The sequence below is a fragment of the Dermacentor silvarum genome, chromosome 1, assembly GCF_013339745.2.
Source record: "Dermacentor silvarum isolate Dsil-2018 chromosome 1, BIME_Dsil_1.4, whole genome shotgun sequence".
Classification (NCBI taxonomy): Eukaryota; Metazoa; Arthropoda; class Arachnida; order Ixodida; family Ixodidae; genus Dermacentor; species Dermacentor silvarum.
Genome location: NC_051154.1, coordinates 202,574,403 through 202,587,802, shown reverse-complemented (window position 1 = coordinate 202,587,802; position 13,400 = coordinate 202,574,403). Strand labels below are relative to the sequence as shown.

The 13,400-nt window shown below is 48.0% G+C and overlaps 1 protein-coding gene across 1 annotated transcript; it reads left to right on the top strand.

Annotated features, from left to right (window-relative positions):
• Positions 1 to 1,554: 1,554 nt before the first annotated feature.
• Positions 1,555 to 10,277, top strand: LOC125942722 (uncharacterized). The gene is made up of 2 exons (XM_049660991.1): positions 1,555 to 1,868; positions 9,157 to 10,277. The coding sequence occupies exon 2, from the start codon at positions 9,687 to 9,689 to the stop codon at positions 10,005 to 10,007; it is 321 nt and encodes a 106-aa protein (XP_049516948.1). The 5' UTR covers positions 1,555 to 1,868; positions 9,157 to 9,686; the 3' UTR covers positions 10,008 to 10,277.
• The last annotated feature ends 3,123 nt before the right edge of the window (positions 10,278 to 13,400 follow it).

The window sequence follows — 13,400 nt, the reverse complement described above, 5'->3', positions numbered from 1 at the left end:
ATTCATCACGGTTTTGAAGCTAGATGCATGCAGAACTGTATGGAAGGTGTTTACTCATATCTTGCCATCAGCTTTCGAGAAAATTGACATTAAGTATATACTTGTTTCGTCACAGACGACAAAAAGCAACCGTGAGGTGCATTTTGAGTGCTCCGAGATGACACGAAAATCCAGGATGGAGCACTAAAATGGTAACTCAACATACCGCCTTACATCTTAATCTCTGCATTTTGTTAAAGAAAAACGGTTTTTAACATAACAAGCAGAAGGAGCCGGTTACCTTGTCCACGTGCATGGAAAAGTGTGGGTGCGCGCTAGCTTCCTTTAAGCCACAAACGAATGAATGGAACGTGTGAATAACAGCCAACCTCACCACTGTCTTTCGCGAAGGTCGCGTCGCATAGAAAAAAGTTGCTTAGAAAAGACAGAACATGCCAGTTTCTCCCAATCTTCTCTTGTAGCAGCTAGCGCTTTGAGATACTGTGTTAGACAGCAACCCCGCCTGCAGGATCGGCCCACATTCCCCCAGTGCTTTCTTTGTAGTACGTAGCGCTACGTAGACGATGGGCACCATTGTACCACCTTAAGGATCGCTTCCGGTAACAAAAATGATTCTAACGTTTTCTTTTTTTTTTTTCACCGGAATTTAAAAAAAAAAAAAAAACTGCAGTCACCAGGCCATTGTCGTCGCAGTCACACTACCATCATCGCTGTTGTCGTCGACTTTCTCCTGTCTTCGCACACATGCTCGCAGCGCACACACACATTACTAGCCACCATAAACACAGTCGTCCATCCGGTTAGTAGAACCGCAAACAATGCCGGATAGCAAGCTATCTGCAAAATACTTCGCACAGCATTTATTTCTACTGTGCGTGGCATCTGCATATTTCTTTTAATACGGGCCCAGGGTCCTAGACCCGTATTTGCAATAAAGTTCTTACGCTAAAGCATCTCTTAAGCAGAGATATGCCCGCCAATCGTGATATTGGACATATATTATTAGCAAAAGCAGCCGGCTAGTAGCAAGTACTGTTGTACGAACGAAGAAAAATGTGTATTCGGCCGCAGCCCCCCCCCCCCCCCCCCCCCCCCATTGACAGAGCTATTCGTCCTTAATAACTACTTGCTATTAATCCCTCTCGCGTAGTAAGTATACGCTGGCTTATTAGTTATGATGTTTAGCACGCGGCAGTCTGCCGATGTAGACATCGGCACTGTCAGACCAGGAAAACAAACCGTTGGAGAGTTCAAAAGCAGAACCGTATATGCACGCGCTTCTGGCCACCCAACCAGCCGTGACAAAGGGCGCTTCACAGGTACAGCGCGCTTCACGTTGCACCATGCTCCGCTAGGGCGAGAGGAAGAGCGCGACAGGGCGGACTGAGAGGAGGAGCAGCGAATTGTGTTGCGTCGCCGCCGTTTGGTGCCGCAGCTGGCGTTCACGCGTATACGCGCTCCCGTACGATGCTCGCTGCGTAGCGTCTGGCTCGTGCATTTCCTCCCTCGTGACTACCTCGCGGTTGACGACACAGCTGGCAGGTCCGCGGTGCGGTATGCATATATGCGCGCAGGAGTTGTTTTGACTTGTCCGCTTGTTTTGAACACCGAGCCGATATTTGAAGCCGCGTGCGCAGCTGCGTGGATACACGGTACCTGCGCGTCGTATGCGCACAAGCATGAAATATTGAAGACGGAGGAGGGCTGGAGCCCCGAGCGGCGCGACACCTTCGGCACTACGGCGTGACACAGGAACATGGCCTTCGAAGGAACCCCTCGTCGAAATGAGGCCACTGGACCGGGGGGCTGGCGTTTCCTTCTTTTCTTTCTTTTTGTTGTTCTAACAAGTAGTCATGGCACCGTGTTTGGTACTGCTTAAGGGTACAGCACCTGTGTCCTCTCATCCGATCAATTATAAATACGTTTCACTGAAACATACTTGATATAAAGGTTGTACCATATGGCACAACCATTAGAACTAGACAGAAAGCGCGCTTTTTTTCTTTTTTCGCTCTGCTATCGGCCGCAGACGACACGCATTTCTGACTTTTCAGCGAACTTATACAAAGATGTTAATTGACCCGCAAGGCTGACTTTCTGAACTTTACATGATAATGCATGACCGCGTGTGCTCCGCAAAGCCCTGAGTTTGCGAACAAACTGCTTAGTCGTTCCCAATGCTCCCTTGGTGCTTTTAATAAAGCATGCTTTTGGAATGTACAGTATAATGACGGAAACTTTCTACTGTTGTGAATCTCAAGATGTTAAAATTGCTCGCTTAATGGTGAGAAGGCCGTACATTATTCGCAATGTATTAAAAAATATTCGATATTCGGTTCGATTTGTTTCTGGCACTATTCGATTCGTATTCCATCCGGTCTCAAAAAATTCTAATTCTAGTACTAGTATATGTTCGCTATTGCGATTGACTGAAAACTATTCTCACGCACTCCTCCAGCGGACACACTACTTGGTGCGTACGGGCCTGAATTATTTACAAGATACGAGGAACTTGAGCTCAGTGGCCACCAGTAACAGTGCGTGTAAGTTTAATCAGAATGGACGAACTGGATGAGTTGGCGTAGATTCATGACCACGAATGCGCGAAAAGACACAAGAGGGCTGAAGAACTCAAACGCGCGCCCCGTATTCTTCAGCCGTCTCTTCGCGCATTCATAGTCGTGTAAGTTTCATTTACAGCTTTCGCAGGGTATATCATGTACGTCCTACTCCTAGGTTCCGGGTTCGATTGCCAGCCGCGGCGACCGCATTCCGATGAGTGCGAAATGCATAAACGATAGAGTATCGTGTTTTTGGTATACGTTGGAGAATATCAGTTGGTAAAAAAAAAATATAGAAATTCCAAGGCCTTCGAACATTACGGCAGTGATTTCCCTACGCACCCCCTTGTTTTTCTGAAGGCACACCCTTGATTGGTAACGATTTATGATTTACACACGACGGGGACTTATTTAATAACGCCCGCAGCCGTGGCCAAGTGGTAGAGCGCCCGCCTCGGCTGCGGGAGGCTATGGGTTCGATTCCCACCGCCGCCGGGCACCCACTGGTTCCCCAAATGGGTATAATACATAAATTCCAAGGCCTTCGAACTTTAGGGCAGTGATTTCCCTACGTACCCCCTTGTTTTTCTGAAGGCACACCCTTGATTGGTAACGATTTATTATTTACACACGACGGGGACTTATTTAATAACGCCCGCAGCCGTGGCCTAGTGGTAGAGCGCCCGCCTCGGCCATAGCGGGAGGCTATGGGTTCGATTCCCACCGCCGCCGGGCACCCACTGGTTCAAATGGGTACAAGCGTGCCCCGGCCTGGCGTTCGGCTTTCTTCAGGGGTGATGCGCTTGGGAAAGGAGCCTGCGCCCTGAATTCCCGTCGAAACCAACGTGAGCACGGAAAAAAAGTGATGTCTGGGCCGCTCCTATGGCGGTCATTTCCCATGTGGCGCCCCAAGCACCTATTGAGGTGGGGGCGCCTTCGGGTTGAGGTCAAACACCCCTTTCCAAGAGTTGAGGTCTCATAATGGCCGAGCACCAGGCCGGGAGCGCGCTTGTACCTATTTTACCGGTAGGTACCCGGCGGCAGCACTTGCCTCCCACAGCCGCGGCGGATGCTCGTCTACAAGGCCGTCTGTGGTTGGACAAGAGGCGCCCAGAGACAAGAGCTGAAATCTCTATTGGGCCCACTTTCGAGATGTGAACCCCGAAATTTCACGAACTTTCAAGGTGTGCTTGTAGCAAAAGCAAGAAATAGTAACCTGAGGGACCTCCTTCCAGCAGATGGCCTGCCATACAACGAACCCGGGAGGAAATTAGGTGCGGAATAGAACATTTTCGACGATTGAATGAGGATTTCACATCCATTTCACATTTCTATCTTCGCTTCCCGTTGTTCTCATCTTCGTCGCTTTGTTTCACATGTTTGCAAAATGTCAGTCATTTTTTTTTTTTTTTTGTGCTACCTATCACCACAGACATCGTCGAGCACTCCTTTTCCGCTCTCAACCTGGTTTTGTCGTCAGAAAGAAACCGGCTTCTCCCTAACTACGTGAATGAGCTCCTGAGCATCACCATTGAAGGACCAGAACTGCCAGACGCCCGAGATGCCACTGACAATGACTGAGGCGCTATTACCGATTTTATCGGGAAAGTGGTGGCAAGTTACAGCAATAAACGCAGGTGGATGTAGCTGCTTATAATGCTCATAATGTGGTTGAGAATGCGCAGATATATTTGCGGCGGCTTAGTTGTTTTATTAGTAAGTATTACATAGATGCTCACGTCTTGGATTGTACTTCTTTTACGTGTATGGTTATTGAGTGAATGGTCGGGATGTCCAAAATCCCTGTGCTTGCACATATTCCACCAATTGCCTTAGCAGCCGTAAATTCCCCCTAGATGTGTCACAGTCGCATACAAATAATCGAGACTGTTATCAAAGTTCCGATGTATACCCCCCCCCCCCCCCCCGTCCCTTACTCCCGAAATTGAACTCTTCGCCCATCTTCGTAAGCGAAACTGACGAATACAAGTACAAGCAGTGACGCGCCCATTTCTGTCCAAGAGATAAGCACCTGCTCCCACCCTCTCCCATATTGAGCTAAGAAACTAATTTCCCCAACATATTATCATAGGCAATCATAGGCATTATCGCTAAAGTCGTCGCTCCGGCGACAACACTATACAGAGCTTGCGACTTGTCCTACCAAGGCACGTCGCTAAGGGTAACCTGAAGTCTGTGCATCCCGCCTTTAAATTTTACGTCGGAGATATAAGAATGGCATATCTCCCTCATGCTAAAAGGGGAGTGTGAGATCTGGAAGGCATGGCAAGATATATGCAAGGAGAAGAGCTCCCACGCTACTCGACGGCCGTACGCTAGTTCAATGTGACATAGGCCTGCTGCCGAAAATTCGCACACTCCTCAAATTATTGACAACGATCGACACTGAAGAGAATAAAGACGTATTTGCTCAACACGAAGGCTGAAGTGCGGCTTAATCGACTGGATCTCATGTCCTTTCACCTTCTGGATCTGACGTCCTTTCTACAAGAGAATGTCTCACTCCTTGATCCACCAGCCACGCCTTCTATCACAAGGGAACAGCATTAAGATCAGGGGCGCTATAACGTAAAACTATTCCAATCTGTTTCTATTCCAATTCTGCCACTAGTCTTCCACGACGGGTTAACATCTTTTTCGGGTCACCCTTACTTCGCCTGTCTGTCACGCGACGTCACGAAACTCCTCATCTGATATTACCTGTGCGCACTGCTACCCATGATTAGGCTGAACAAAAGAAATAGAATTCTTTCCGATTTCCGATTTCCACTTTGTGGCCTTGTGCACATAAGAATGCATTGGCCATGGTCCCAGGATCTCTTCCTCCAACAGCGCTCTATTATCCAATCATCTGAGTCTAGCTTGTAGACCACGTCGTTGAGCGTCAAAAGATGGACAGTAGCACAGAAGGTGCTTTAGTGTCTCGTCGCAACCACACAAATTGCACGCCGCACTGTTGGCCATGCCTATTAGGAATTGTGGGGTTTCGAGCGATCACAATTGTTGTGCGACGCCGTTGCGTTGCGTTGCGTTTCTGAGAGCTAGCTCTATGTCCCTCGACTCCCTGCTTGGAAGACATGGCAGCGGATCATCGAATACTGTCACTCGGCTGTCATCCCACCCACGAGATGGTCAACGGGCTTCCCCCGTTGGCCGACTTTTTGGCGGGATTCGGGCCTCGCTTGCGTGTGCTCTGGGCGCGCAAGACGGGGCTTGAGGAGACCACATCCAAGCGTCGGAAGGTGCGTATGTGTTCCTCTCGGCTTGTGGCGGCCCCCTTTTCCGCCGCCGGCCGACAGTTAAATAGGCTCGTCGGGGTCCTGGCCTCGGCGGGCAAGGCCTGGCCTCGGCCATCGTCTCAATGTCCCTGGGCAGCGCCTACCGATCGCACCCTAGTCCGTTCCTCTGTTTGTTTCTCTTTCTATTTTCTCTGCTGTGGGGTGCGCGATGGGAGGCGCTGGCCGAAGAATAGGCAGGCTCTTTAGACTGGGTTCATTTTTTCTTTGCTTTTCTGCGTCGCGGTGTGCCGTTAGCGGCCACCGGCGACCATTTGGCCATGTCTTGTGTAGGAATTATAGGTTCAGATTCAGTTGTGTTGTTAAACTTGTGTTGTATCTTTACTTAGCCTAATGAATGTCGCGTCCTTTCCGGGGTGCTACGCCTAGGGTCACCCTTGCTGTGTGCGCGGTCTCGCTTTCCCTATCTGGGACTGGCCGGGCGCGCGCGCGCAGCGGCTCGTTGGCACACGGAGCGGCCGCAGCAGGCGCGAACCTGGCGCCCTGTATGCATGGAGGCTCCTGGTGCTCGAACCTGCGCTGGTCGTTCGGCGGAACGTGATCGTGGAGCTTGTGCGCCGATAACGGTGCGTGTGTGAGACCACCGAATGAATAGGCATTTGTAAATGCGACGCGCAGCCACATGCGACACAATAAAGTTGTTTCGCGACAGGAGTGGCCAGGGGGCATGGGAAGTCGCAAGTTAGGGTCGAGAGAATACGAGCGTGAGTTGGCGAAACCCGGTGAATCCTATCGCAGAAGTGTAATGTGGTGAGCAAGTGATTGAAGTTGCCGCGCAGCACCCGTTCTCGAGACTGTTAAAGACACCAGCTGATGTTTTTGATTAGCCGAGCGCACAGCTTCATCTGCGCTGTCGTTGCCGACAATTCCGCAGTGATTCGGCAACCATTGAAATACAATGCCGTTTTTCGAGCACTTAGCGATGAGCGTGCCTTATTTCGTACACTAGCTGCTCGTGTAACCCATGATGTAGGGCAAACTGCGGAGTTCGTTGGGCTGCTTTCGAATCGCAGAAAATGTCCCAACGATTTTGTGGCTTGAAGCACGTAATTGATTGCACCTTGAAGAGCCTCAAGTTCAGCTGCTGTCAGCGTGGTATTGTGAGAGTATTTAAACGGCGAAGAGACGGCGTCCGATAGAAGAACCACTGCTCCGGTAGAAGTGTTGGAATTCGTGGAACCATCCGTGTAAATGTGTATGCGGTCAAAATAGGACTCGTTTAGGAAAAGCAGAGGCAACCGCTTCAGGGCGAGCGGCGACAAGTCTGCCTTCTTAACAATCCCACGAACTGAGCGGCACACGTGAGGTCCCAGGAGACACCACAATGCCGCTTTTGGGCGTTTCGCAGGCTGGAAGCCAGATGGTATTGAGTCATGGTGCCTCGTCACAATACCGCAGAATGAGCCTGTGGTTTTTGGTAAACCAAAATGAGCCTCTGATAAACCGGCTGAATTGTGGGATGGTAGCCTTAAAAGGTGTCGAATGTGCGCTCCTTAGCATGTCAACGACAATATGAGTGGGGATCAGGTGTTCTCGTGCAATGACAATCGTTGCAGCTGTCGAAGAACATCTCGAGAGGCCAGGGCATGTGCGAAGTCGCATCGGCCTCACTAAGATGCCAAGCCCGAAGGCGCGGGATCGAATCCTGGCGGCGGCATTTCGATGGGGGCGAAATAAAAAAACAACCGGGTACCGTGCATTGAATACACGTTAAGCAACCTAAGGTGGTCGAAATTAATTCCGGAACCCCCCCCACTACGCCGTGGCTCATAATCATATCGTGGTTTTAGCACGCAAAACCCCATAATTGTTCACTAAAATGCCGCGCACAAGCAATAGTGCAGAAACTTGCGTAGAAAGTAATAATTCAATGCTAAACAAAGAATTAACGACCTTAAATATAACTTAATAATTTACTTTGTTGCTTCAGGGCAAGTTTAAGAGAAAAAAAAACAAGACATTCGTGTGTGGCACCCCTGGGCTGCCGGAACGAGCTCCAGCAACTGCAAACCATAGTTACACTTTTGGAATTTTACCCAAGGGCGCTAATTGTTGGTTGCTTTGCGTATGCATATTACGCATGCGCAACTACAACTTTAATAGTAACACAAAAGTTGTTATCGCAATCATGAGCTTATTTCAAAAAAAAAGGGAGAAGAGAAAGTATTGAACTAATCGAAGAGCACTTTCTGACGAAGTTCTCAATTCACGACTTCTGTTGACCGTCGTATAGTCACGATGTCTGCGGAGAATTTCGTTCAGGACCTGGCAATTATAAGAGCACAGAACAGAACTTCAAGAGGTGCAAGCTAGGAAGCAAATACGTGCTTCGAAAGACTTGACTGTTTTGACAGACATATGACAGACGGACGGACACTTTGACAGACAAAGCGTTTATAGTCAGAAACTTATTTTGCTTAATACGGGGTAAAAGTTAACTCAACGTAACGTAATACAAAGAATAAATGCGTTTCCACTGTGGTGCGTACTTGAGTGACATCATCTGACGTATGATTCACATGCCCCCGGGGCGACATAAGGAGAGTCTCAAGCAGAAAATTCGGCCGAGTAACTGCAGCAGTAAGTACAAACTCGATAACGTTGCGCTCAATTTCGATAAGTGATTGTTGAAGCAGTTGAGAGAGATGGAAAGAGACACGTGGAATGGTCAAACCATGTCCATAGGAGGTGGAGCTCTTATTTGTTTGGTTTCAACTCGCGATTTGTTGTTAGAATAGTAGGCTTCAGAAAAAAAAATACTGTTGAAGTTGAATGACTAGACGAGCTTACCCATTTATACTCGCCCTCAGTAACAACTGAAACAATAGCAAAGCGCTCTCAAGACAAGAATTCCTGGAGATCAGACATGCCGCAAATTATAAAGGTAATAGAAGAATCTATAGATGAAGACGAGCGATTATTAACCTGTCGTGTAGAAAGTAATATTCAGTGTAGTTTTTTTTTTGCGTTCAAAGCATATCGCATTTAAAATATTCATTCGGACTTGAAAATTTTCCTGACGGCACTCAAAAAAAAATTATCGCAGACAAGAAATCTCAGTGAAGAAAACGCAAATTAACAGGACTGTACATTATATCGAAACTTGAAATAATATGCGGATGCATTGCAGGCTTTCAATGTTGCGGAGAAAGAGGAGAAGGGGTGGGTGGGGGTGGCAAACATTAATGCTTGCTTGCCTCCACGGGTACTCAGGCGTAGGTATGAGTATAAAAATTTTTTCAACTCTTTAACTTGTTTTCTGCGTCTTTCTTTTACAGCCATCGACACCACTCGGCTTTCTTCAGCGACTACCAGACGAGCAGTGCAATTTTTGCATTCCATCGGAATTATCACACCCCGTAGCTCTTCGACTTGAAAAGGCAGGACGGTGTGATCTCATCTCGCGCCGTCCCTCTTTCGGCGAATCCTGCAAACGAGCAAAGGTTTCACGAAGAAATAAGAGAGTCTGACACACCACTGGAAAGCAGGCGAAAAGAGGCACGAACAGGCGCAAATTAATGCCAAGGAGTTCGCAAGCAGTAGAGTACCTAAGTAATAAACATAAAACAGGGAAGCAAATACGGGAGACGGGGAAAAACAGCCGACACTCGCTGAGCGAAGTCGAATTGTGGGGACAGGTGAGGCAAACGCTCCCATCGAAACCAGACGGAGTATATCGAATCAATCCCGAAGGTCACACCCACACAGGCGGACAGCGTCAGCTAAGATAGAAGAGGCGACAAACCAGCTGCAGGTAGGGAAGGTTCGACCTGGTCACGGTACAGTTACGCCGAAGTGACGATCCAGTATGGAGCTCGAGGCTCTGATGGAGACTGGCGCCAGCCTGGGCCTGACCGGGGACGACCTCAGACGCTGGATCGACGAGGAGCGCCGGGCGGACCGCGAGCAGAGGACGGCCGCCGATAGGTACCGGACCGCGCAAATGGACTCGCAGGCCAGGGACAAGATGGAGAAGGAGCGTCACTCGCTCGAGCTGCAGGAGCGACTGCGCCAGGTTGGCGCGCTCACTGAGACCTCGTACCCCATCGTACCGCATAACATTCCTCAGGGAGAGACGGGTGCCTACGGTTACAGATATGATGGTAAGCATCCAATTGATTATCTCTGAGCTATAAGAACAGGTTGTGAGATGTAAAAGGGCTATAACTACCTGTCCATAATGGACTGTCGGTTAATGTTTCACTCACAGTGAACATGAAAAAAAAAAGAAAAAAAAAAGGTGGTCGGGTGGGTACACTAATGCCACACTAAAACTGAAAGTCAACTCAGAAACACAGCAACTTAAAGTTCAATCACATAGGTGCGCTAAAGTAAACACAAAGTCCGGTCACGTAAATGTACTAAAATCAGGGCACATAAGAAAGCATGGATTAGATTCAAATGAGTGGTATAATGTGGTGCCAGAATAGAATAATCGTCTACAAGTTCTTGCGTATAGTACGCTCCGACGGAAGACACACGCTATCCATTTTCTACTTCTATCAGTATACCTCCTCTACAAGTGTGGACTAGTGTTGGAATAAGTTGGAATACTTATCGAAGGAGGACATTTTTCCAAATTTGCTGGTATTTTCCACCACGGGTTGCTAATTCGAAATGGCTACTGTCTATTTCAGACATGCCCGCTTTCTGTGCTAAAGAAGCGAGCAGACGCCCCATGCCAGATGTAATGACGAAACAACTAGTGGCAAAACAGCGCTGTCACTTTGTACAGGTTTCACAACTCTTGTCTATAGAAAGTGGGAACGGTAACTTCAGAAGACGCATTTTCGCCGACTGCCGTAGTCCTTTCAGTTACGAATTATGATCGCCTATCGATAAATGTGTGAAATTTATATAATTTTATGCCAAGGTGCTAGAGACCCCGGCCTTTATAATGTAAAACTATTCCAATCTGTGTTTATTCGAATCCCCCTTCCTTCCTTCCTTCCTTCCTTCCTTCCTTCCTTCCTTCCTTCCTTCCTTCCTTCCTGGCGTAAAATTTACGTAAACGCTGACGTAAGCATCGGGAGGTGACCCACGGCGTTGTTTGAACAACCCAATCAAACTCTCTCCTCGTTTATGCATGGGAGGTTGCTTTCATTTGCTTTCAAAGCGAATAGCGTTGCCTACCTTGACAGTGTTTTTTTTTATCCAATTGGCTGACAAGGGGCGAGGAGCACGTATAAGTGGAGAGGGTTATTGTTAATTATTACACAAGTTAATTAGTGGCTCCAAGCATTAGTAGAAAGGACAAAAAAATCTTTCACAGTTGCTACCGAAACGCCTCACGTCAAACGTCTCGTCAAGCACAGTGTGCCTTCACCAAAACGGTCGTCTGTAGCGATACCTTTCACTCAGAAGTAAACTGGAGGTACTAGGTAACCAGAATGTTCAATTTACCTTAAGCTTAATGTTCGTGGTCTATTCCTCGCTCCAACTGCCCCGAAATGGCAAGTATAAGTCGCGTATAGAAAAGTGTAGGCCGTGCTGAAGAGGGTAGATTACTGTTTCGGAGAGAACTTGCTTTGAGCATTAATTGCCAGGTAAGCTCGTCACCGCTACTCGTACTTCTCGCAGTGCAGTTGGCTTTCACTGCTCCCCTTTATTAATGATACCGCCCTACGCCAAGCGAAGTTTACGAATCGCTCAACATTCAAAGCAAAGGCGTCCCCTTCTTACGTCGCAGTGTACCCACTGCTCACTGCAGCGGCTGTAATCGCTGCACAGATGGCAGCGTGGATAACGGTGGCCTACCTATTAGGCACCACTTGCTGAGAAGAACATCGTCTCGAACCAGCGACCTCCCTTGGAGCAAACGCACGCTGCCGCACACCGCTCTCGCCTTCTGCTACACGCAAGTGTGCTGTGGACTGCACGTGTCGCACAAACAGTGCGCAGCCGCATCGCATCATCAGGACCAATGTCTCATATCTGCCTCTGCCTCCCAGGCTTAGAGACTTCCCAATTTACGTCATTATCGACAGGGAAATGTTTCATTTCTCTACAAGGAGCACTCACACATTCGATTACCAGTGAATGTCCACAGGAGGATTATGGGTAACATTTGGCGATTGTGAGTTTATAGCGGTTGGCACACATTGGATCAGCCTGTAATAGCTGCACTTTGTTATTATGCTATCGAAAGCTGTTTCTGAGCTACTGCAGCCTTTGAAATGCACCGGCCTCAGTGATTGTTAATAGTCTTTTGCAGCATCCTGCGTGCATGCAGTGTTCACTCTCTCCCTGTTTTCAACTTCCTATTCCTCCCTTTTCCTCATTCCCAATGTGCGGCAGCAAACCGGATGCTAGTCTGGTTGAACTCCCTATACCTTTCCTCTTTTTGCTTTATCTCCATTGTGCTATCAGTCCGGCATGAAACGCGAAGAACAAAAAAAAAAGCAATAACTCTTTTGCACGAATATTACAGAATACGATGAGGAACCACTGCTTGGCTGCATTCAAAAGATGCATAAACACCAATATTAAGCGCCCCAAGACAAATTTACTTGTTCCTATTACCCTACTGGCCCCAGAGGAGCATTGAGCAGGGGGCCGGATATTGACCGGTGCTAATTTCCAACAAACAAACAAAAACCAAAACGCTTGGTGGATCTGGCCAAAGATAGCACTCTTTCACGGAGCGCAAAATGCTCTGTTCTGTCTAGGAGAAACTCTGGTGCAACCGTTTCCTCGAACGAATTTTCGGGAACACTTCTCAATACCTTGCATACGGCAGCCTCCGTCTCCATCTCTTGTTCTTCATTCTCGCAGCGCCCGAAGCTGTCTGATTATCTTTGTTCTGTGCGATGTAGTACACTGCTGTGATTTCGCTGCCTTTCGGTTGACGAATACCACCAATTCTGGTTGATAAAGCAAATGAAATGTTCGAGCTCTCTGATGCTCTCAAATGCAAATCTGGCCATACAGCACTGTGCAACTTCAGGCACAAAAGAATTAAAAAAAAAAAGGGGGGGGGGGGGGGGGGGGGCTCACCGTCGGGCGTGCGTTAAGTGAGCGTCCTTATCAAGCTGCGATCTTGCTCGCGTCATGCTCGCTCGACGGTGACGCGTAAGGCGTCACGTCACTCATGAGCGTCTACTAAAGGCGTGACAGTTGCGCTTTTCGGCAGTTCAGTATCGCTTGTCTGTGTGAAATTGGTTGGAATTTGTTACGCTGTTAAAATTAACAACGTCTACTTTCTGCATGCCTAGAAACGGTTATGAGCACCTCGGATGACGGACTTCAAGTCTTACATTGCCGTCAATCGCATTGGATTTTTGTTTAAAAAGTTAATTAGTCATATTTGAACCCCCCCCCCCCCCATAATTATTTGCTTAATGTCTACCTCAAATCATATTGTAATATGCGCCTCTATGATAACAGTAACCCCGAGAAAATCGTTTTTTACATTCGCCCATTTTAAGAAATTTCGACCGCATTTCGTGACACACCAGGTATTAATCTTGCCCTTTAGATGCGCTAATAGATGCAGTTCACTAAACACCGACATCTGTTGTTG

Coding starts and splice junctions, on each gene's coding strand:
- LOC125942722 (XM_049660991.1), top strand. CDS start 9,687: ATGGAGCTCGAGGCTCTGATGGAGACTGGCGCCAGCCTGGGCCTGACC.